This window comes from Mixophyes fleayi, chromosome 11 (assembly GCF_038048845.1).
Source record: "Mixophyes fleayi isolate aMixFle1 chromosome 11, aMixFle1.hap1, whole genome shotgun sequence".
Taxonomy (NCBI): domain Eukaryota; kingdom Metazoa; phylum Chordata; class Amphibia; order Anura; family Limnodynastidae; genus Mixophyes; species Mixophyes fleayi.
This window is the reverse complement of record NC_134412.1, coordinates 73,610,475-73,636,317: the sequence shown is the minus strand read 5'-3', so window position 1 is coordinate 73,636,317 and position 25,843 is coordinate 73,610,475. Positions and strand designations below refer to the sequence as shown.

Here is a 25,843-nt window from a genome sequence, read left to right as displayed (position 1 = left end):
TGTTCCAGTTTGGTTCTGCTTATACTTGATCTCCCGTTGTGACCTTGGCCTGTTTACCGTTTATGCTTGTTTTGCTCGTGACCCCGAACTCTGCCTGAATACTGGATACCCAGTATTGCCCTAGACCTCGGCCTGATTACTGGACTATGCTAGTTTGCTTGTGACCCTGTACTTTGCCTGGACTCTGGTTTTGCGTGTACTGGTGTTGCCAGACCTCTGCCTGGTCATTGGACTCTACTCCTCTGTTTGCTTCCCTGGACAGACTCTTGCATCCTGGCATTGGGTAACTCACCATTCTTATCCCTGCATTTAAACTATATTTGCATTCGCTGGAACCTGTTATTTCTGTGTACCTTCCTGCCACACCTGTTCAAATTTATGTTGGGAGTTATATCTGTTTATGAAAACCTGCATGTTCCTTGAACCGAATCTTTGCTCATATATTTTGCCGTAATAAAGACATTTGTATTATACTTCCGTGGCCGCTTCCTGAGTTTACTAGGAATCATAACACACAGCAAAGGATATAGTATCTTTGTCAGAAGAGAGACTTGTCAAGATTCAGCATTTAGCTTATCAACTTCAGTATCAGATAAGAAAGTGTCTCTGTCTCCTACGAATGTTCTCATCGGCAATAAACATTATTCGTTAGGCAAGGTGACATAAGAGATCTTCATTTGGATATACTCAGTCAGTGGGATCACAATTTAGCATCCCTAAATCAACTCCTAAAAATCTACATAGTTTACAAAGTAGTATCTGATATGGTGGCAAAGTCCAAGATTTAAAAGATCATGTGACCATGAGTGTCCATCTTGGAACCAGAATAGGTTGTGATGACCACAGACTCCATTTGCATGCAAATATTCTGTTAATGAGGGCAGTATGGCATGCAATTCAGCATTTTCAACTCCTTAAGATACAAGCATCTCAAAGTATTTTCAGATAATTGGGATCCTTTTCAGGAAAATACTACCACTATAGGAACACATACCCTAGTTGAAGTTCCATGAAATTGATAGTTCTTAAACCACCAAGGTGGCATGATGAGCAGGACCATGATGGCGGAAGAGTCCACAATTATGTCATGGACATAAAAGAATTTAATATCTTTCTTCACATGTAGCAGGCACACGCAACAAGATAGCAGACTATCTCCGTCAATAGGAAATCCATCCAGGTGTGTGGGCTTTATACGAGGAAGTTTTTCAACTCATTATTCAAAAGTGTGGACTCCATCAGGTAGATCTACTGGCGACATCCTCAAACACCAAAGTTACTCAATTTTATACCTGTCACATGGACATCAGAACAAGAGCAATAGATGCTCTATTGATTCCATGTAACTTCAACAAATCAAGGCATGGACGCCACAAGATCTCTGAAGGTGTCCTCTGTCCTGTAAGTTGTGAAGTGGGGCCAAATCAACACCTATGAACAATTTTTGCAGTGTGGCAGGGCGCACTATTCCGCTGAAAGAGGCCACTGATATCAGGGACTACTGTTGCCATGAAGGGGTTGTACTTTGTCTGAAACAATGTTTAGGTAGGTGGTACGTGTTAAGGTTTCTCAGCAGAACATTGCCCAGAGCATCACATTGCCTCCGCCATCTTGCCTTTTTCCCATAGTGCATCCTGGTGCCATATCTTCCCCAGGTAAACAACAAACCTTGATGAAAGCTTTCGAAGTGTTCCGAATAATGCTGGTTATATACTCCATCCATTGAGTCTGCCAGACTGTATTAATTATGGACTCTATGGAGGGAGGGGATTGCTTATGCCAGTCAGCCGCTCTTTGGCAAGTAGCTGCCGAAACAATGTGCCTAATCAGTTTATTCTGATGTCGTGATGCCGAGGGAGCCCCCAGAGGGAGTAAAAAGAATTTGGGCTCCAGGGGAATGTCCACGTGAAGAAATGCACTAATCAGGCCTCTAATCTCAACCCAGAAGCCTGATAATTTTGGGCACGACCACCATATGTGGAGGAATGTGCCTTTTTGGGAGCACCCTCGCCAACACCGATCAGATGAGTCATGGTGAATTCTGCATAGACGCGAAGGCACATAGTACCATCGGTATAGCACTTTGTAGACGTTCTCCTTGATTCTAACGCACATGGAACTAGAGGCGGCATTTTCGTATATCTCAGACCACTCCTCCTCCTCACCATGGTCCCGCTCCCAATCCAGTTCGTGAGAGGCCCTAGAAGTTGAAAAGGAAGGAGCAAGTTCGTAGTAAAGCGTTGAAATTACACCTTTGGTTGAGGATTGGCGTAGACCCATGGTTCCCAAAGTGTGCTCCGCGGCTCCCTGGGGTGCCGCGGCGCTGTCACAGGGGTGCCGTGGCCAGATAGCAAAAAATAAATTAAGGAAAAAAAAATACTTACCAATCCGGAGGCGCCCGGGACCCAGCATCCTCCCTCCTCGCTTCTCATTGAACGTCGGGCGTGACGTCATCACGCCGGCAGTCAGTGACAAGCGGCAGGAGGGAGGAGGATGCTGGGTCCCGGGCGCCTCCTGGATTGGTAAGTATTTTTTTTTCCCTCTTCCTGGCCAAGGGGGCAGAGTGAGGGGCGGAGATGGAGGGCACAGATGGAGCGAGATGGAGGGCGCAGATGGAGTGAGATGGAGGGCACAGATGGAGCGAGCTGGAGGGCACAGATGGAGTGAGCTGGAGGGCACAGAGTGAGCTGGAGGGCACAGAGTGAGATAATTGAAGCTGGAGGGCACAAAGTGAGATGAATGAAGCTGGAGGGCACAGAGTGAGCTGGAAGGCACAGAGTGAGATAGATGAAGCTGGAGGGCACATAGTGAGCTAGAGGGCACAGAGTAAGATGAATGAAGCTGGAGGGCACAGAGTGAGCTGGAGGGCATAGAGAGATGAATGAAGCTGGAGGGCACAGAGTGAGCTGGAGGGAATAGAGTGAGATGAATGAAGCTGGAGGCCACAGAGTGAGCTGGTGGGCACAGAGTGAGATGAATGAAGCTGGAGGGCACAGAGTGAGATGAATGAAGATGGAGGGCACAGAGTAAGATGAATGAAGATGGAGGGCACAGAGTGAGATGGATGAAGAGGAAGGGCACAGAGTGAGATGGATGAAGAGGAAGGGCACAGAGTGAGATGGATGAAGATGATGAAGAGGAAGGGCACAGAGTGAGATGGATGAAGAGGAAGGGCACAGAGTGAGATGGATGAAGATGAAGGGCACAGAGTGAGATGGATGAAGATGAAGGGCACAGAGTGAGATGGATAAGGAGATGAAGGGCACAGAATGAGATGAATGAAGATGGAGGGCACAGAATGAGATGAATGAAGATGGAGGGCACAGAATGAGATGGATGGAGATGAAGGGCACAGAGTGAGATGAATGGAGATGAAGGGCACAGAATGAGATGGATGGAGATGAAGGGCACAGAGTGAGATGGATGAAGATGAAGGGCACAGAGTGAGATGAATGAAGATGGAGGGCACAGAATGAGATGGATGGAGATGAAGGGCACAGAGTGAGATGGATGGAGATGAAGGGCACAGAGTGAGATGGATGGAGATGAAGGGCACAGAGTGAGATGGATGGAGATGAAGGGCACAAAGTGAGATGGTTGGAGATGAAGGGCACAGAGTGAGATGGATGGAGATGAAGGGCACAGAGTGAGATGGATGGAGATGAAGGGCACAGAGTGAGATGGATGGAGATGAAGGGCACAGAGTGAGATGGATGGAGGGCACATAGTGTGATGAATGGAGATGGAGGGCACAGAGTGAGAGGGGGAGATGAAGGAGGGCACAGAGTGAGATGTGCGGATGAAGGGGGCACAGTGTGCGGATGAAGGGGGCACAGTGTGTTAGCTGTAAATTATTCTTTGACAGAAATATAATTGAAAAAAATATATAAAAATATTCTTTTCCCTTTGATTTATGTGTATTATTTGTGCATACAACTAAATAAGTATTTCTGTCCTGACAAATACTTATTAAGTTTTTTTGACCCAACTACTTATAAAATGGGACTGCTCGGTATTTATTTTGGAGGGGTGCCTTGAAAAAATTATGGAGACTCTAAGGGTGCCGCGAACGGCTAAAGTTTGGGAACCACTGGCGTAGACTAAGGGGCTTCAAATGTGGAGAGGGGTCGGGAAAGAAGACGATCTTTAACAACACTATGAAAGTGGCGGAGTTGCAAGAACTGATAGAAGTGTTTTGAGGAAATGTGGATATGTGATTGAACTTCAGAAAACTGAGGAAAAGTTGCAGAGGTGGATAAATGATTAAGGTAAGTGACTCCCCGCGAGTACTGCGTCCGGAATGCGCGGGACCTGGGGGAAATTCCGGAGAGTTGAATAGCGGAATAAACGGGGAGGGATGGGGAGAGAAGGCAAATTTCTGGGATGACGAATCCCAAGTGGATAGAGAATGTTCGACTACTGGATGAAGCAAAAATCGTTTAGAGCGACGAGATGTTGGAAGCCATAGGAGAGAAGATAAAGAGAGCAATCTCAGACCCTCAGCCTCGATTTTTGGACCAAACTCTGGCTTCCGTCGGACCGGACCACAAGACACATTGAGCGAGCTGGGCAGAGAGATAATATCTTCGGAAGTCAGGAATCCCCAAACCTCCTCCCCGCGGGGATCTCTGTAGCACCTTGAGTCGGACTCGGGGCCATCTACCCGACCAGACAAATCTAGAGACGTGGAATTGCAGAAATTTTAAAACATATGGTGGGATGCGGATGGGAAGAGTCTGAAAAAAGTACAGCAGCCTTGGAAGGATATTCATTTTGACGGCATTAATGCGGCCAATCCAGGAGATATAGAGCTGAGACAACGATGTAAGGTCTGCTTTAACTTGGTCAAGTAGGTGAGGAAAATTAGCTTGAAAAAGATGTCGATCGTGTTTAGTAATAAAAACACCCAGGTATTTAATTTTGTGGCGACCCCACTGAAAAGGGAAAGAGCGCTCCAGCAGCAGCTTGTCTGTAGCCGGTACGTTAAAGTCCAGAACCTCTGTCTTGTCTGGATTAATCCTATAGCCCGAAAAATAGCCATAAAGGTCTAGCTCATCTAAGAGGGGGTGGCACAGACGTATTGGGGTTAGTAATAGACAGTAGGACGTCGTCCGCATACAAAGCGATCTTGTGTGTAGAGCGGCCCACCTGAATGCCTGATATTTTGCGATTATTTCGGATTCTAGCGGCCAGAGGCTCTATAAAAAGAGCGAATATAAGTGGGGAGAGGGTGCATCCCTGGCGAGTGCCATTCGTGATCTGAAAGGGCGTCGAGGTCAGGCCTTTAGTAGACACAGTAGCTGACATGGACCGATAGAGGGCTAAAATACCTGTCAAAAATCTATCTGTAAATCCCATCGCTCGAAGCACATCCTCCATGAATTTCCAGGAGATGCGGTCAAACGCCTTTTCGGCGTCGAGCGCCATGATGAGAGAAGGAAGACCATCGTTATTTATTGTATGAATTAAGTTGATAATCCTTCTAGTGTTATCAGGGGCTTGACGCCCTGGGATAAAGCCCGCCTGGTCAGGATGGACGAGGGCTGGGAGCAGTGGGTTCAACCTAGAGGCCAGAATCTTTGCGAATATTTTCAGGTCTACATTCAGTAACGAGATGGGCCTGTAACTAGCACAGAGATAGTGATCTTTCTTTAGGAATAACGATTATGTTTGCTCTTGTAGTGGCGGAATCAAAGGAAGCTCCCCCAAGTACCTCGTTGAAAAATTTTGTCAAGTGAGGGCCGAGGACCTCTGCAAACTTTTTATAGTACTGGGGGGTATATTAGGGAGATGAAGGGAGGAGGGCCAAGGGAAAGGATATTTGCTCTCCTAACGACTGAAATAAGACCGTGGTACAAACAAAATATTAAGTGGTGCAATTAAATGTGAGAGGTCTATTGGCCAACAAGAGAGAGGAGAGAGAGAACCAGAAAACAAATAACATGTTATACAAAATACTTAAAACTTTAGAAGGGTAGTAAGTACCAGCTGACGTTGACAGTCCACCTAAAAAGGAAAAATCAAAACAGAGAAAAAGCAAAAACGGACAAAGGAAGAACCACTTGTGCAGGAATAGACAAATCAGGGGGGCTCTGCCTCCCGAGGACGTTGTCTCGAAGAACGGGACCACTCAGGCTGAGGGAGCGCCGGGCGCTGGGACTGGGAAGGCGTAGCTTGAGGGACTGACGATTCGGGCAGAATACCCAACTTATCCAAGAGACTCTGACCCTGATCCAGTGATTTGACAAAGTGAGAGGAGTTGTCAACAAATACTTGAAGTTGGAAGGGGAAGCACCAACGTTAACGGAAGTTGAGCTGTCGAAGAATCTTGGTGACTGGCTGAAGGTCCCTCCGTTTTTGTATCGTGGAAGGAGCAAGGTCCTGAAACAGCTAGATGTCCATGTCCCGAACTGTGATCACAGAACGGTCTCTGGTAGCGGTGAGAATGCGGTCTCTGGTCTGAAAATAGTGTAAGGGGACAATGATACCCCGAGGAGGTTGACCATTTTTAGGATTAGCTCTCAAGGCGCAATGAGCACGATCCATGAGACAGTCGGTCTCAGAGATGTCCGGAAGGAGATAAAGAAAGAGGGCCTTAAGGAAGGCATGGAGATCTGCGTTGCCGATTTCTTCAGACACATTTCTGATTCGGACATTATTGCGGCGGGATCGGTTTTCAGAGTCCTCCTGTTTCTCTTTCAAGATTTCCACCTCGTCACGGAGACGGGAGAGTTCCTTATCAGTTGCAGAGTTGGATCGGCAGATGTCGTCGGTTTTTGATTCCAGGGCATCCGTCCTGTTGCCCAGCGTATTCAACTCTGTTTTAAACTCGCTGACCACTTTTGTCAGCTCCTGATAAAAAGTTGCTTTCACCACCTCCAAGAGGCTAGTCATTACTGCTTGAATGTAAGGGTCAAGCTCAACTTCAGATGATGAAGAACCCGATGTCCCCTGACGATCAGCTTGTGGAGAGGAGGGCTTCGCTTTTGATCCAAAGAAATTTGCTGATGGTCCTGCAGTCACTTTCTTTGGTTTGGTAGCCATGGTGTGATCAAGCGAACGGGTCCAACAGTTGGATGAAGTAATAAAAGCAGGGTCCGGTGAAGAAAGGGGGAGGGGAGTTAGAAGGGGGGACGCACACCGATCTCGGCTCAGTTGAGAGGGGTCCTACCCAGGGTCGGGCAACATAGTAAAGTTCACATACTAGCCGAGGATGCTATTTTGTACAGACGAGTCAGGGCACCTGAAGGGTTGGTTTCAGATAGTAAACGGCCGACCACAGGTGGAAGCAGTAGTAGGGAGCATGTTGCTTGTATGGAGTTTAACTCCAAAAAGACATTCGGAGAGTATGACTGACTGTTCGCTTAGTCAATCAAAAATAGATCTCACAAGGACAGTCAATGTGTTCGGTAGCACATAAAAGCTTTAATCTCAAAGATGGATTTTTAAATTTACTTTTCAGGTGGAAGCGCACGTCCCGCGGCCCTACCGTCACTCAAGGTCTGGAGCTCCGGCTCGTTTCAGGTGTAATAGCACAAAATCGCCACAAGGTGGCAGCAGTATCCCACTTTCGGCTTATGAACAGAATCAGTACTGTGCCTCAGCTATATTTCTGTGCTTCCGACTCTGTGTAAATTCTTGAGCTGTTGAGATAGTGTACAGCTCAAAATAGTAATAAAGAGGTTAATGCTGAGGCAGTTATTAATGCCAGAAATCTCAGCCTCTGAAATCACCTCAGCCAAGGGAAGTATAGTGGGCTGCTCTCCTCCTAAGTGACTCACTGGGACTGGAGCGATGTCAGAAGCACTGAGCAGGTAGGGTCCTCAGGTGCAGGGTCACCAGCGGTCAGCTGAAAGGTTTATCAGCAGAGTATCAGTAGGTGCACGAATAGCAGCTTTGGTGAAGCCTTGCAGGTGGGCTGGCAGGGGTAGTCAGGGCAGGAGAGCTGGAGCGTTGGATCCGGTGCTGCGCCCAGTGGTAGTGCACGTCCCGCGGCCCTACCGTCACTCAAGTTCTGGAGCTCCGGCTCGTTATCCACAGACCGCCGATCGGGTGAAGCCCTCAGGTGGGAGGAGGGCAGCAGACAGCCTCCTTTACTTGTTAGTGCTGCAGATCATGCAGCTTCGGTCCGCACACAGGTGCTATGCAACTGGACTCCCCAACGGAGTCAGATGTCCGGCGGCAGCCCCTCTGAAGCCGACCAGAAGTTGACTCCGCGCTCCGCTACTTCCGGTTTCCCGGCGGGTCTCAAAGGCACCTACACGGCAATCAGGGGAGCAGAGAGTCGGGCGGGGCCACCAAGCCTCGGACACCAGCAACAGTGAGGCCCGTTCCACGAAAGTAGCCCCAGGTGCTGAGGCGGAGGGGTGCGCAACACCAGCATGGAGATTCCTGTGAAGGTAGGCCCTGGTGCCGCTTGTGCGTTGTCCCGCAGCTAGAAGGGCAAAACTGGTACCCAGCTGTAGGGCGGATTGTCACACCTCTGTTAGGAGCAATCAGGTGCAGATTCGGGGACTGCCAGGGGGAAAAAGTTATAAAAATGGCTCGTTTGGTGGAGAGCCACGAGAAAAGGCATCCAGTATGGCTGCCAAACCACGCCCCCGTTTCATATATTTCTTGGGTATATCCCATTAATAGATGGCTGCCATGGAGTGGAAAGGAAATAAGAAAATTATTACCATTAATTTTTTTGCTTGAATGCTCCATGGCAGCCATATGTTCCCATCAATGTTATCTGTTTGTGTTTTATAGAACAGCTTAGGAAGTTTCTCAAATACACCAAAAGGAAGGAGGAATCACATGATATTAATTCTAGGCTTTTTCCTGTCTTTGCCATGGACTATTCAAGGAAAATAAAAGAACTGTAATGGCTTATTTAGTAATAGTAATCTTTACCATGCGGCGTGTTGTGCTGCTCCTCCCTGCACTGAAATCCTCCGTCTCACTGCTTCTTTTTTGTTGGAGTAGGAATTTTGTTGGTGTTATTAATAGCATTATTATGTGCGTCAGGGGCAGGCTGAGCTGGGGGACAAGGGGCATCTGCCCCCCCGGGCCGGTCCCATAGTGGGTTACCTTGGGCTGGGTCACTAGGCCAACTGCATTTTTTTTCCCTTTAAAATGTTGCTAATTGTTTGGAACCCCTCCAGCCGGCACAACACAACCCGGAGTCTACTCTGCCAATCAGGTGAGCCCCTGATGGTGGGGACAGACTGGGCTGCAGACTGACAGAGGGTCGTGAAGTGTGTACCGGCTGGGGAGAACCCAGGTAAGCGGAGTGAGGTCCACGCAGAGGTCAAGGGCCGGCAGCAAGTTACAATTCCAGTTAACAAGCCGGGGTCAAGGGTCACAGGCAAACAGGAGAAACGGTAAACAGGCCAAAGGTCAGGGTCACGGGATACACGAGCGAAATCCAAGCCAAGGGTCATACATGAGAGTTCAGCAGAATACAATACACAGGAACAGGAACAAGCAGGTCAGCAGACTGGGAGTCAGAAGCTATAACCGGCAATGAGGTAGCAGACCTCATTGCCTTAAATAGTGACCCCAACCAATCAGAGCCTAGCTCTGCAAGAATACAGCCCATAGTATTAATTAGCCCGCAGGCTATCTAGATGCACAAGCGCCCAGCAGTTCCCCTAGCTGGGACGCGGCGCTCTCACACTAGGCAACGGTTGGGCCGAGCCCCCGGAAGTGACGTCCCGGTCGTCATAGCGACGGCCGGGACGGAGGTAAGGGAGTCGCGGCGGCTGGGCCCTGCCGTGGCTCGTAACACTAATAGGCTGCTGAGTCGAGTCTTGCCCCCCAGGCTAACATCTGCCAGCCCTCCCTTGATGTGCGTGCACAGTCGTTGTGCCGGAGATGGACCACTGGGGCTCGATGAGACACATCTTTTTCACACTCTTATCATACCCAGTTCATCTGGGGACCTACTGACTTATTCTTCATATACTGTGAAATTCTTCATTGCTGACCAGTTTTATCTTTTGACACTTAGATGTAGCAGACCATGCTGCCTTTTATAGCTTGTCATGGCCTTGCATGGTTGCTGCATTTAGCGGTAATACTGGTAGCAAGTTCTCATTTTAAAGCCTTCATAACCGGGATAAAAGGAGCCACTATTTGTACCGTTGTTTAACTCCCCGGACTTCCCCCCAGGACTTCACCCTAGTTCATTTCAGCCGTGGCAGTCGCGGGGAGTCAGATTCCTCAATCATCTCACCTCTTCCGGGACATTTCTTCAATTCTCTGATATTCAATCATGTTTTCATATTTCCTCAAAGCATTTTTGCCAGTTTCTGCCACTACGTCATTTCCATAGTTTCCATAGTACTGTCAAAGACCGCCTCTCTTCCCGCCCTCTCTCTACCTTTGAATCCCTCTGCCTATAACAATCTTCAAGAAAAGGTCTCATTTCCAGCCTTTATTACGAACTTGCTTCTTCCACCTCGAATGTTAGAGCCCCTCATGAATTAGCCTTGGAGCGGGACCTTGGTGAAGAGCTATTAGATGAAGAATGGTCTGAGATATATGAGAATGCTGCCTCCAGTTCTATCTGTGTTAGAATAAAAGAGAACATCTATAAGGTGTTATACCGCTGGTACTACGAGTCATCACGTCTCCGTAGAATACTTCCTGAATCGTCTGATTGGTGTTGGTGGGGGTGCTTCCATGAGGGCACATTCCTCCATATATGGTGGTCGTGCCCAAAATTGTCAAGTTTTTGGACTGAGATCAAGAACCTAAGAACCTGATTCTCTCAATTCTTCAGGTGGACATTCCCCTGGAGCCTACATTTTTTCTTCTTCCCGTGGGTGCTCCCTCGGCATCCTGCCTTCAGAATAAATTAATTAGGCACATTCTCTCGGCAGCTACCTGCAAGTTGGCGGCAGATTGGCAACAGCCAGCCCCCCCCCCTTCCTTGCACTCCATAATCAATACAATTTGGCAGACCCAACGGATGGAATACATGACCATTGTTATCCGCAACTCTTCGAGAGCCTTCACCGAGGTCTGGGCCCCGTGGCTTTTCTATTTTCAGGCGAGCCCTCCCTTTACTTAACCTAGTATCACTATCTCTTCTTTCTTCTATCCCTCCTCTCTCAATGGATCTAGTCACTCCTCACCTTTCCTTCTGTTCTTTCTTTGGCCTTTTCTATCTCTTTTCTTTTCCTTTTCTCTCTCTTCTTCTCCTTTTTCTGTATAAAAAATCTTAGGTCACTCATTTTCTGTATTTAAACATGTAACTGACTTTTTGGATTCTATATTTTGCGCGGGTCGCAGTCCAAGTGTGTTATACCTGTTTTCTTCAATATGTGAATTCATATAGTCAACTGTTAACTTTTTGTTAACGTCACCTTACAAAAATAAAACTTTTAATAAAAAAAAAATCTTGCTGCCACTCTGATTAAGGGTATCACAGATGTGACCGTTATAGGATTACCTGCTATCATTTTGGAAATGCTTCTGCATTGACTTTATGTGGGGTTTACTTTGAACACAATGTACAGCAATTGGGTGACGGAAAGTAATGGTACTTTGCCAGTCAAGGAACTTGGGCTCCCGCTAACAGCTCAGTCATGATATGGGAACGCTCAGCACAAAGCCCGTCCTCTGGGTATAAGTATTAGCGGCAGGAATGGGGTTATCATTTGGAGTAATAGTTTTAGCTGCCGTAGTGTGTACAAATACCCATTGTATACACACACACACACAGTGGATGCAATAATTTTGGGGTCTGTATCAATATTCATGAGAATTTAGCCTATCAAGTCACTAGGAACTATTGGTATATCTGAGGCACGAGGCACAGTCCCATATCGCATGTTTATGAATATATATTCAAATGTTCATATAAAAAATTGAAAACTGCTCAGACTTTATAGAGGATATGAACCCTTATTGTATGTATTAATAGTATGTAATAATACATTCACACATGGTTACCTAGGTTTACTGTTAACACATTTTATTTAGTGATTTAATATAATGTAAATTATCTGTGTACTCTTTAGTTGCTGGACTGGAGGAAATAAGAAAATGCACTCACATTTCAGATACTATATGTGGATGCAGAGCTGGTTATTTCTGCCCTGAAGATTATGGCGCTGGATGTGATTTATGTAAAAAACACAGAAAATGTGAACCTGGTCAATATATTAAAGAATTTGGTAAGATAACCATACATTATTAGATTAATCTTAATGTTTTATTAGATTAATCTTAATTACAGCATGCTAAACACAATATTGAAAATTATACTGCTGCCCTAACGTTTGCTGCAAAAATATCTCACCTGGCAGTTTCTGGATTAATCTCTGTGTATGTCAGATATTAAAATTGTCAAAGGTGCTGGTCACATGCTGAGAAGACTGCAAACATCACATGATATTCAGACAAACATAACTTTATCACCAACCACCCTCGTTTGTAGCACTTAGACATTAATAAAGCATTTAAATACATTAACAAATGCTTACATTATTATCTGGCATTCTAGGATTAAACATTAATTTTTCTACTTCCTAAAATTAACAGAGCAATACTATTAACCAATCTATTTGTTCTCCAGTCCAACTGACTCACAAATCCTCTAAACTTTATATATCCAAGTCCTTGGTTAATATATCCATCACCATCGTCATCATCATCAACATTTATTTATATAGCGCCAGCAAATTCCGTAGCGCTTTACAATTGGGAACAAACATTGATAAGACAATACTGGGTAATACATACAGACAGAGAGGTAAGAGAACCCTGCTCGCAAGCTTACAATCTACAGGACAATGGGAGTTAGAAACACAAGGGCATGTGCTACATCATATTACACAATGGACCAGCTAGAATGCAAAGGTAAAAGTATTGAGTGGGCTGTGTGTGTTACAATGTTGGTCAGAGGGTTGTTGTCTTGCATTAGCAGTGTAGAGGATGGTAATAGGGTAATCTGGGGAAATTAAGATGGTGGTTGAGGAATATCATAACCTTGTCTGAAGAGGTGGGTTTTCAGTGAACGCTTGAAGGTTTGAAGACTAGAGGAAAGTCTTACTGTGCGTGGGAGGGAATTCCACAAAGTAGGTGCAGCCCGGAAAAAATCCTGTAACCGAGAATGGGAGGATGTGATGAGAGTGGAGGAGAGACATAGATCTTGTGCAGAACGGAGGGAGATATTTCGAGACAAGTGAGGAAATGTATGTCGATGCAATTTTGTTGATGGCCTTGTATGTTAGTAGAAGAATTTTATATTGGATTCGTTGAAATACAGGCAGCCAATGTAGAGACTGACAGAGTGGCTCAGCAGAGGAATAACGGTTTGTAAGGAAAATCAATCTAGCTGCTGCGTGCAAAATAGATTGTAGGGGTTCAAGTCTGACTTTGGGAAGACTAGTAAGGAGGGAATTGCAATAGTCGATGCGGGAGATGAGTGCATGAATTAATATTTTTGCGGTGTCTTGTGTCAGATATGTGCGTATTCTGGAAATGTTCTTTAGGTGTATGTAACATGATTTAGATATAGAGTTGATGTGGGGAATAAACGACCGTTGTGAATCAAGGATTACACCTAGGCAACAAGCTTGTGGGGTGGGATTTATGGTCATGTTATCAACAGAAATAGAAATGTCAGGCAGGATGCTTCTGTTTTTGGGTGGGAATATTATTAATTCAGTTTTTTAAAGATTGAGTTTGAGTTGGCGAGAAGACATCCAAGATGAAATGGCAGAAAGACAGTCAGTAACGCGAGACAACACAGATGGTGAAAGATCAGGAGAGGATAGATAAATTTGTGTATCATCCGCATAGAGATGATACTGAAATCCAAAGGAGCTTATTAGTTTTCCAAGAGAAGTGGTGTAGATAGAGAATAGCAGAGGACCTAGGGCTGAGCCTTATGGTACTCCAACTGATAAAGGAAGTGGAGCAGAGGTGGATCCAAAGAAATTAACACTGAAAGAGTGATTAGATAGGTAGGATGAGAACCAGGATAGGACAGTGCCTTCAAGACATAGGGATTGTAGCGTTTGTATGAGGAGAGAGTGGTCAACAGTGTCAAATGCAGCAGAGAGATCCAGGAGAATTAGAAGAGAGTAATGGTTATTATTTTTTGCTGTGATCATATCATTGACAACCTTGGTCAACGTAGTCTCTGTGGAGTGTTGAGAGCGAAAGCCTGACTGAAGAAGATCCAATAGGTTGTTTGCTGTAAGAAAGTTGTGTGAGGCGAGTGTAGGCAATTCTCTTGAGAAGCTTGGAGGGGCATGGGAGATGGGGCGGTAATTTACGAGGTCAGAATTCTGTTTTTTTTTAAAATGGGAGTAATCACTGCATGCTTGAATAGTGATGGAAAAATACCAGTAGAAAGAGATAGATTACAGATTTTAGTTAGAGGGGGAATGAGCACAAGAGACAGGGACATACCAATTTGTGAGGGAATGGGATCAAGAGGACAGGAGGTAGAGTAGGAAGATGAGAAGAGAGTAGAAACTTCCTCTTCATTTGTGGGATCAAATGAAGAGAGAGTGTCAGAGGGTGCTACAAAGGAATTGAGCCAATTGCTTGTCAAGGGAGATGATACCATTTCAAGCCTGATCTTATCAATTTTGTCCTTGAAATAGGAAGCAAGATCCTGTGCACTGATGGTAATTGGAGGATTTGGGGCAGGAGGATTCAAAAGAGAGTTAAATGTGTTAAAGAGGTGTTTGGGGTTAGAGGCCTGAGCATAGATGAGAGATTGGAAGTATGCTTGTTTAGCAGTGTCCAGAGCATTTCTATAGGAGTGGTAGATATCAGTATATGTGAAATCATTAGAGGCACAAGATTTATGCCAGTGACGTTCTGCTTTACGAGAAAGTTTTTGTAGAGTTTGCGTTACTGTAGTGTGCCACAGTTGGCAACAAATTCTACACGAAGTATGTAGTGTCGCTGGAGCCACTTGATACAGGGTAGTTGCTAGGGTTTGATGAAAATGGGTTACTGCCCGATCAGGGGAGGAGAATGTAGAAATTGGGGAGAGAAGGTGTTGGAGAGAGGTGGAAAACTGTTGAAAATCAATAGAGTTGAAATTCCTGCGGTTGTGGGGATGCTTGGAAGAGTTTGACACTAGGGAGAGTAAAGAACTGGGGTGAGCGAGTAGCTAATAAGGTGATGACCCGAGAGGGGGAAAGGAGTGTTAAGGAAATGAGAAACTCAGCATAGTCTAGAGAAAACAAGATCAAGACAGTGGCCATCCTGATGAGTAGCGGATTCAATCTACTGGGAGAGGTCAAGTGAGGAGGTTAGAGAGAGTAGTTTGGAAGCAGCATTGGAACGTGAATTAGAAATAGGGATGTTGAAATCACCCATGATGATGGTGGGGATATCAGTAGATAAGAAGTGAGGGAGCCATGCAGAGTAGTGTTCAAGAAATTGTTGGTGTGGACCAGGGGGGCGATAGATGACAGCAACACGCATAGAGAATGGGTTAAAAATCCTAACAGCATGTACATCAAAAGATGTGAACGTGAGTGATGGGACACTTGGTAGAACTGTGAATGTGCACTCTAGGGAGAGAAGTAGTCCAACCCCCCCCTCCTTGTCTGCCTCCAGATCTGGGGGTGTGGGTGAAATGGAGACCACCATGTGAAAGGGCTGCAGGTGAGGCAGTGTCTGATTGCGTGAGCCATGTTTCTGTTATTGCTAGAAGGCTGAGGTTGTTTGAGAGGAAGAGATCATGAATGGAGGTAAGTTTGTTACAAACAGAACGTGCATTCCAAAGTATGGATGTGCACCGGCCACTTTTGGTGTTTTGTGTTTTGGATTCGGATTTGCTTGAGGTAAACACCTCAAAACACCTGACGAAAGGTTTTGGTTCGGTTTAAGGTTTTGGATTCGGATTTATTTTGAAAAAAACATAAAAAGTGTTAAAATCAAGTTTTTTTGTTTATTTTCACTCCTATGCTATTAACCTCAATAACATTCAATAACAATCATTTCCACTAATTCCCAGTCTATTCTGAACACCTCACACCTCACAATATTGTTTTTAGTCCAAAACGTTTCACCGAGGTAGCTTTCTGGACTGCATAGTGCAGTGGTCCCGGTACACAATTTGGTACCGGGGCCACAATACCTCCGCCTTTAAATGGTCTGAATTCCACTGCACAGCTGCCTGCTCCTACATCCTCTGCAGCATATACAGGGTGTAGTTCGAGCGTGTCAATACCTCTTGTTTTTGACGATGACAGGTCATTTTCATTAATTTATGATTTGGCAGCAACAGTCAACGTTGTTTAATATTTGATACGCCTCTATCTGGACTGCATAGTGGAGTGGCCCCGGTACCCAATTTGGTACCGGGGCCACAATACCTCCTCCAACTTTCAAGTGTAGTGTTTATAATTTATAAAAACTACAGTAGTTATAGCACGTCAATAACTCTTGTTTTAGACGACCATGGTACAGAGCATTCATCATTGAGATCCCATCAAGTATGTGAAAGACAGACAGCGTCGAAGTGTTATTTGTTGACTTTGTTAACCAAAAAATTGTCCCTGTTGCAAATATTTGTGCAATGAAGAGTGACTTTTTCATTTAAAGGCTCAAGCTTTCAAGTGTAGTGTTTATAAGTTATAAACACTACAGTAGTTCAAGCACGTCAATACCTCTTGTTTTAGACGACCATGGTACAGAGCATTCATCATTGAGATCCCATCAAGTATGTGAAAGACAGACAGGGTCGAAGTGTTATTTGTTGACTTTGTTAACAAAAAAACTGTCCCTGTTGCAAATATTCGTGCAATGAAGAGTGACTTTTTCATTTAAAGGCTCAAGCTTTCAAGTGTAGTGTTTATAACTTATAAACACTACAGTAGTTCAAGCATGTCAATACTTCTTGTTTTAGACGACCACAGAGCATTCATCATTGAGATCCCTCTCTTAAATTTTTTGTAGGGGGGGGGAGGAGGAGTGCTTAGATCCTTGGGTGAAGCTGGACCACTAGTCATGAACACGGGCCAGGGCCTAAGCCGTTCCTTGCCACTACGTGTCGTAAATGGCATATTGCCAACTTTACGTTTCTCCTCAGGTGATTTTAAGTTTCTCTTTTTGCTACTTTTTGAGAACTTGGGCTTTTTGGATTTTACATGCCCTGTACTAGGAGATTGGGCATCGGGCTTGCCAGACGACGTTGATGGCATTTCATCGTCTATGTCATGACTAGTAGCAGCAGCTTCAGCATTAGGAGGAAGTGGGTCTTGATCTTTCCCTACTTTATCCTCCAAATTTTTGTTTTCCATTATATGTAGCACAAGAGAGCGTACCCCTAAGCCACACACACTCGGCAAAGCCTTTAAAAATTATATGCGGCACAGGAGAGTACCACTGGACTTATACTGCTGAATCAGTGAACTTTGTAATATAGCAGTACCAATGGACTTATACTGCAGAATCAGTGAACTTTGTAATATAGCAGTACCACTGGACTTATACTGCTGAATCAGTGAACTTTGTAATATAGCAGTACCACTGGCATTATACTGCTGAATCAGTGAACTTTGTAATATAGCAGTACCAATGGACTTATACTGCAGAATCAGTGAACTTTGTAATATTGCAGTACCACTGGACTTATACTGCTGAATCAGTGAACTTTGTAATATAGCAGTACCAATGGACTTATACTGCAGAATCAGTGAACTTTGTAATATTGCAGTACCACTGGACTTATACTGCAGAATCAGTGAACTTTGTAATATAGCAGTACCACTGGACTTATACTGCTGAATCAGTGAACTTTGTAATATAGCAGTACCAATGGACTTATACTGCAGAATCAGTGAACTTTGTAATATTGCAGTACCAATGGACTTATACTGCAGAATCAGTGAACTTTGTAATATAGCAGTACCACTGGACTTATACTGCTGAATCAGTGAACTTTGTAATATAGCAGTACCAATGGACTTATACTGCAGAATCAGTGAACTTTGTAATATTGCAGTACCAATGGACTTATACTGCAGAATCAGTGAACTTTGTAATATTGCAGTACCAATGGACTTATACTGCAGGATTGTTTTTGGATATTTTTTTTAAATTTCTTTTTTTTATAATTCTTTTTTTATTTTATTTTTATAACTTTTTAAAAAAAAAATTATAACTTGGGAATAATGGGGAAATAACAATGCCCTTAGAAGGACAGAGCACAGGACACAGCACCACTGGACTGAACAGGACACAGCACAGGACCCAGCAGCACCACTGAACTCAGAAGGACGGAGCACAGGACACAGCACCACTGGACTGAGCAGAACACAGCACAGAACTGAACAGCACGAGATATAGCAGGACAGAGGACCACCTAACACAACCTCCCTCTACCCTGATCAATGCCCGAGTGAAGATGGCGGCTGCTAGCGGGGAATTTATAGAATACGAGTATCACGAGATCCGACAGCGGGATTATGACTCAGAGCCTCGGTTTCAGTTTTGCAATTGGCGGGAATACCCGGATCTGTCTCTGATCCGGCTCGGATCGGCAACGTTCAGGTGGGCTCAGATTTCAGATATCCGAGCCCGCTCATCTCTATTCCAAAGGACACATTTAAAGGACTTTGTAAGAGAGGGAAGACAGGTGATGCAGTTAAGGTTTGCTGGATTTCTGTAGTGTTCAGATATATGCGTGTGGGAGAATTGAGAGGGGCCTGGATTAGGTGATATATCACCAACTAATAGAAGCAGGGAGGAAGAAAGGTAGGAAAGATGATTGTAAGATGTGTGTTTTTTTAGTTTCTGGTGGCATGGTCCGGCTGTTAAAGTTATTGAATTTAAATAGGAAAACAGTTCATGAGTGTCCACTAGAGGTGAGTGAAGTAATGAAGGGGCAATGTGGACAGAGGTGTGTGTTGCAGGATGGGTGAGGGATGATATAGTCCTAAAGATAATGCCATGAAAAGAGAGAAAGAAAAATATTTTGGCAAGCATTGAGATTTATGAGTCAAATAGCAAAAATGAGGGAATTAAGGAATTACCTAATTACAATGTCCAGTGTAATCAGATAAGTAGTGCAGAGCTATGCTGCAGCAAATGTAGTTTATCCATGGATGTCTGGATAGTATAGAGTAATGATGTGGGAGCCATGTGGGGGAATGGGTGGAAGTGTTGAATGGAGAGTAATAAAGAGCAGGTGATTGAATAGCTGAGTTTTTGCAGAGTCATGAGAGAGAAGAGTGGTTCAAAATCAGTATCAATTCTTCCTACTTGTGATGGCAGACAAAGCATTAAGTAGAACTGAGCACAGTGATGAGATAGGGGACTGAAATAGCTGTAGCATGGGTAGGGAGTGGTTGAGCAAGTAGTACAGCAGGCTGATTAAACATAGTGGATTTTGCAGTGAAAACAAACTGACAGATAAAACAAACTTTCATGAGATGAGAAGAAAATAAGGTCCAAAACAGTCCCCATGCTGCATGGAGCTTGTAGCCAGGGTGAGCTGAAGACATCAGAGGTAGAATATGGAGTTTCAAGTGAATACTGACTGTAGTCCTTGTGTTCCTGTGATAATAGGCAGAACGTTCTTCTCTTGTTTCCTCCTGTGTAACTCCGGTATAACACCGAATTATGCTGTTTACATTTTTTGTTTTACACTTGTATCTATACACTTAGAGCTATACACAGTAACTATGACAATATTCTTCTGTGTTGCTATATAGTCCACAACAGCTTGTCTCTCATTAACCAAATTTCTGATGAATTGATTCTTTATAGCAATGTGCTTTCATCTTTTATGGTGTTTTGCATTTTGGGAAAGATCACTTGCACTATGATTATCACATGCAATTGCAATCGCTGCATCGGTGCCAAGAAGATTAAGTTCTTGAAAGATTTTTTTTGATCCACATGGCTTCTTTTGCACATTTTGTTAAAGCCATGTATTCAGCCTTGGTGGTAGAAAATGCAACTGTATATTGTTTTCTATTTGCCCAGCTGATTCTTGCATTTCCCAACATGAAGATCCTGTATAGGACTGTTGATCATCTTTAGTCAAACCCCAATCAGCATTACAATATGCTCCAAGTTTAGTGCTCCCATGTTTTGAAATAACAAGTTTTGTTGAGCCAGTCCCTGTTAAATATCTCAAAGTCCGCATTACTGCAATCCAATGCTGTTTTCCAGGGTTTACAGAAAACTGACTGACTTTGTTTACAGCATGTATAATGTCTGGCCTTGTACCAATGGCTGCATACATCAATGTCCCAACTGCACTTTGGGATGGAACTCTTTCCATTTCCTCTATTTCAGCTGGTGTCATAGGACACATTAATTTATTGACTCTCTGGCTCTCTTACAGGGTCTGGTGTGCAAGTCGGGCCTCCCCCATTCGGCCCTCCGGCGGCGCTGAAGGCTCCTCCGTTTTGCAATGGCAGACACCATCTTGGATTTATTCCCCTGCATTGGTGGACTATTTACCACTCCCCCTCATTCTGCTGCCTATTTAAAGCACCTGTTCTGGCAATATGGTGCCAGATCTTCCTGTCCAGTTAGTTTGCCTGTTATTGTTATGGCTCCTGTTTCCCTGTGTTTACTGGCGATTCCTACTATCCAGTATCCTTATGCTATTTGTGTATTCCTGGTACCCTAGATCCAGTGCTTTTCAGCTAATTCTGGTATCAAGTGTTTCTCGGCTATCCTGGTATTCAGTAATCTGTGCCTTTCAGCGCTATTTGTAACCGGTATCCTGTATCCATAACTCCAATTGCGGCTTCTTGTTTTCGGATTTGTTTTGCTTCTCCCATATCTCCTCTTGCCAGTGAACACCCATCTCACCTTTCAGTCTCGCCTGGTACCCATCTGGAGAAACAAGACCTGCGTGGTGCTAGCAGCGAAGACCATACCTCCTTGTGGGGGTCCCTATCGAAAACATTCATCATGTTAGACTCTGCATCTCCGTGGTGGGTGGAGCGTAGTTAGGCAGAATTGGAGAATCCCACTACTGCTGTGTGTTCCGTGACACTCCATGATCCATTCCATTTCACGGAATGTAGCCTTTTGCAACAAGTCTTGTCAAGGATCCATCTGTATTGTACTTTTTCAAAATACCACTTGTTTTTTGATTATTTGTTCTGTCAACAATAGTCCATGTGCCATTGCCTTTCAGTGCAACTAACTCCTGCACTTTTCCGTTTCTCCCAGTCATTACGTGACTTACCTTCACTTATGGATTGAGGCTCACACAAAACAAAGTTTACAAAGTAATCACCATACTTCGGTGGTGGAATTCCTTTATTCAATCATGCTGATTCCCACTTGCATTTGCGTCTTAACTGTAGGTTCAGTTTGGTCAGCCCGAGACTTGCTCAGCTCCTCACTTAAAATTTTATCTTCAGACGGCATGCTTAATGTAACTAAATCATCTTACAGTGATGGTGACACCCTTGGTACTTTGTCATTTGTTACATGTGTCATAGTCTCTCTCACTTTAATTTGTTTATTTTCGTAAGCCAGCAAACTTTATTTCTGGGGTACTGCAAAAAAGTAAACAGGATAAAGATTTTGGGTCTAGGTTACGTCAGTTTACTTTGGTATGTGTGCCTAGGCCTTACATCCAAATACACCTTTGGATATAAGGCCTAGGCAATCTGGTGTCATCCTTTTTACTGCTAGAGCCAGTGCACGGTTCTTGAGGTAGGCAACTGTCTCTGCCTAGAAACTCTCTTCCAGACCTGCATCATGCAGCATTGCTTGTGCCCTCTACAATGGTTCTGTTAGCTCTTTCACTGACTCAGTTTTGTTCAGGTGTATAGTCAATGGTTAACTGATGCCAAATCCCATACTTCTTTAGTAAGGTTGATAATGTTGTGTTATCATAATTACATAGTTACATAGTACATAGTTCTTTCTCTCTACAAGATTTTTGTACTCAACAAATTTCTAAATAACTTCACCCTTGGCCTTTAGAACATATACATGTGTTTTCCTGGTTGCATCATCAATTAGAGTCATAAAATACATTGATCCATTGAATGACTCCACTTCCATAGGACCACATATATACAAGGGCTAGGGGTTGATTAGCTCTTATCCCGATTTTGGGAATGGGCAGCACCCCTGTTTTCCCATAATACAACATACACATTTTGGTTCTTCAAGGCTATTTACTGTAATTCCTTTCACAATGCCATTCAGCAATTTTTGGAGATTTGTGTATCCCAAATGACCAAATCACCCATCCCACAGATTCATAGAAGGGGTCTCGTTTACGGCAGTCATTGCAAAACATTGATGAATATGCAGGATATAAAGTTGCTGACATTTGGTTGTAGTAGCTATAAATGTACCATTGTCTTTTTGCACAACACTGTGTCCATCTGCAAACTTTAAATCCCCTTTTCTCTAGGACACTTATTCAATTAGATTTATCTCCACTTCTGGCACATACAGGACATTTTTAATGTCTGCTATTACAATTTGGCCTTTTATAACCAAGCGTACTGTCACAGTCCCATCTCGTGTTCTAATTAGAGTCTTGTTTCCTACACCCCTAATTGTGACGGGATGATACTTTTTCATTAATTTAAACCAATTGTTGTTGCAACTAAAATGTCTAGTTGAACCTGAGTCCATATATCAAGATTTTACATCAAGGCTGCTTGCTGATGTTGCACGTAACGCAAACTCACCTCTTCTCTCTCTCTTTTATATGAACCACTCACTGTTAAATGCAGAGTTTGTACATATTGAATATTTAGATTTATTTATTTTTATCTTTTTATGTAATAATTATACAAGTTTTCTGCCTATTATATTTATAAATATATGTAAGTATATATGACAAAGAATTTTAACTTGACATTAAAAGTACAATTTCCAACATCAATAACATGATCTTCTTAATCTGAATAGGAACTGCAAGAACAGACACAGTGTGTGAGGACTGTCCGCCTGGTCATTTCAGCAGTAAAAGCATGTCATTGACCTGTACTCCATGGAGAGAGTATGTATTCTATACTGATAGAGAATGTAGTCTCCATTTTCATTCCTTGTGTGCATATATATATATATATATATATATATATATATTTATATTATAATATGAGTGTGTGTGTATGAGTCACATGGTCTTGGGGCTGCATATGCCTAGTTTTATATGACCACAATGTTATGTAGACCGAACACCCACACGGCATATAGCAGCAGGAGCAGTATACAGCATGTTGGTGTGAGTGTACATGGCTTGTGCCTTTGTTCTAGACTGTAGTATGGGCTTAGCTGGTGCTTATTTTATAGGATATTGTGCAGGTCAAATAGGCAATAGCTCGAACATTTATATTTTCTGATCCATTATAAAGTTAAACTTAAAGGAGGTGACCCCTAAATGTTTTATTATGTGCTCCACAATTTACATTAAGTTTATTTGGAATCATTGTTTTTCTGTCTTCTGGATGACAAACCCTTCTTACTAAGCAGCAGTTACTATGATCACTCATCTCTCCTCTTTACCACTTACCTCTATAGTAGTTTACTACACAATAGTGCTATCCGAATTATACCAAGTGATGAGCAGGAGACATGGAGAGAAATGGATGTTGCTATGTAAAAACAGCAAAACTGAGCTTGTGACTGACCTGCAATGTTATGCTGCCCAGCTGTTGAATTTGGGCAGTGAGATATAGAAATAGATGTTAAATTAAAATAATAAAAGTCTCCCAGTCTCATATTGGAGAATCTTTTGTCACCCTGCTGTGGGGACCCAGAAATGTATGTGGATAAACGCCCTCCCCACTACTTCTCAGTGCGCTGGGGAGTGGCGTAATGGAAGGGCAATGTGCGATTATTTTATTAACCCCGGCCCTATACTGTACACTTCGTGCTGTTATTTTGTTGTGTGTGTGTTTTTTTTTTTTTTTTAGTAATGAAGTACTCCTCTTCATTAGGTTTATATTGTATGAGAGTACTGGGACAGCCATTGCAGCATTCTTGGTAGTTCCACAGGAAATGATAAAGCTGGATGCCTAAAAGCTGTCACGTTGCATTCAGCCATACCGAGCTGCAGAATCCAAGTGTTAGACCTATTGCTGGTGTTCACGGTTTAGTAGACAGACATTTTGGACAGATAGCTTTTTTTTGTTGTTGACAGTAGTTGTGTACTCTGATGCACCCTCTTTTGCACCACTGTTGTACCAAGCTTTTAGTTGACTGGCTGACCACCATGCTCAATATACACACAACACTGTAGTGTGTGAATATCCCAGTAATGATGAAGTTTCTAACATTCATACCAGTGCATCTGTCATTCCAGATTATTTCATAAATGCCCAATTGGGTATAGATTTGGTAATGAAAAAGACAATGACATATGAATAACATCAGTAGCTCAAAACCATTGGTGACCACACATGGATTGGGGCATTGCTATCCTGGAAAACACCTATCAGAAAAGAGTTGTTGCAGCGTGGTGAAGTTGATCACTTACCATTAAGTAGTGATTAATGTTTATCATACCTATTAGAGCGTGCGTGCACCCAGCAATGCAGATGTTATGACTCGCCGGGCTCTCTGTCAGAGTAACTAGATAGATAGATAGGAAGATAGTTAGTTCGTTAGGGATAGGTAGGTAGGTAGTTGGTAGGTATTAGATGGCCACTGGTATTTAGATAGGTAGTTAGTTTAGTGATTAGGTAGATTAGATAGGCAGATAGATTAGCTAGATAGATTAGATAGGTCTTAGATAGGGTCAGTTAGGTCTGCTACTCTACTTTTTAATGGATTTCCCTGTGTACCGACTCGGCTCTGCTTTGACTCTTCTCCTGTGTTGATATCCCGTGTACCAGACCTGATTCTGTTCCTGACGATTCTACTATCTACTCACCAATTCCAGTCAGCTATCTCCTGGACCCCGGTAAAGTCGTGCTCCCAGGCATGGCTCCGGCGTGATCTGCAGCTCCTCTGCTTATCCTAACCTTATACAGAGGCGCAGCCACTGCAGCATCTCTGCGCTCAGATTTCAACTATCTTCCTCTGGCTCCGGACTCCACCTTGCCACAGGTACTATTGACTGTTTACATATATCACTGTTTGCCTATACTTGTAGTTACCCTTGGCAAACGCCTAGGAACTGTTTTCCTCCAATCTCTGGACTCCACCGGTACTGTGGGTTGTAGTTACCCCTGGCAATTACCTAAGAACTGTACCCCATAAGTCTCCGGATTCTCAGCGGTACTGTGGGTTGTAGTTACCCCTGGCAACTGTCTAAGAACTGTTTCTCTCAAATCTCCGAACTCTCACCTGTACTGTGGGTTGCAGTTACCCCTGGCAACTGCATAAAAACTATTTCCCTAAAATCTCTGGACTCTCACCGATACTGTGGGTTGTAGTTACCCTTGGCAACTGCCTACGATCAGTTTCATCATTACCTATCACTGCAAGTTCCGTTCCTTTCCGGACAAGCACTGGTACAGAAGTCGTTGTGTATCAGGGGATTTCTCTATCAGCTGTTCCTTATTTATTCCAGTGGCCACGAGTGATATATCAGTCTTGCACCATCCACTCGGTGTCTCACCAGACTCCCTCCTGCACTTCCTACTCTACGGCCTCAGTAACTCTATTCCTGGGTTCTCCCCAGCCAGTGCACATCCCGCGACCCTCTGTTTGTCTGCAGCAAAGTCTGTCCCCACCACTAGGGGCAACAGTGTACACCAGACTTTTGGAGCAGACACCGGGTTTTGCTGTACTGGCTGGAGGGGTTCTTAACATTATTACCGGCCAAAACCTCATACCCAGACCGCACCTAGGAAAATATAATGGATTCTGGACATTAGACTACGGCCCAGTTCTTTAATACCCAGATGCAAAATTTGACTCAATCTCTACAGGA

The 25,843-nt window shown here is 43.9% G+C and overlaps 1 protein-coding gene across 2 annotated transcripts in view; it reads left to right on the top strand.

Annotated features, from left to right (window-relative positions):
- The window catches only part of LOC142108005 (tumor necrosis factor receptor superfamily member 14-like), a 102,607-nt gene that overhangs the window by 13,485 nt on the left and 63,279 nt on the right, over positions 1–25,843 (top strand). The window contains exons 4-5 of one of the 2 annotated variants that reach the window (XM_075191698.1): positions 12,012–12,167; positions 22,873–22,963. The exons of the other annotated variant lie outside the window; for it this stretch is intronic. Coding sequence (XP_075047799.1) covers positions 12,012–12,167; positions 22,873–22,963 — 247 coding nt within the window. The remainder of the gene's footprint in view (positions 1–12,011; positions 12,168–22,872; positions 22,964–25,843) is intronic. 2 annotated transcript variants of the gene reach the window in all.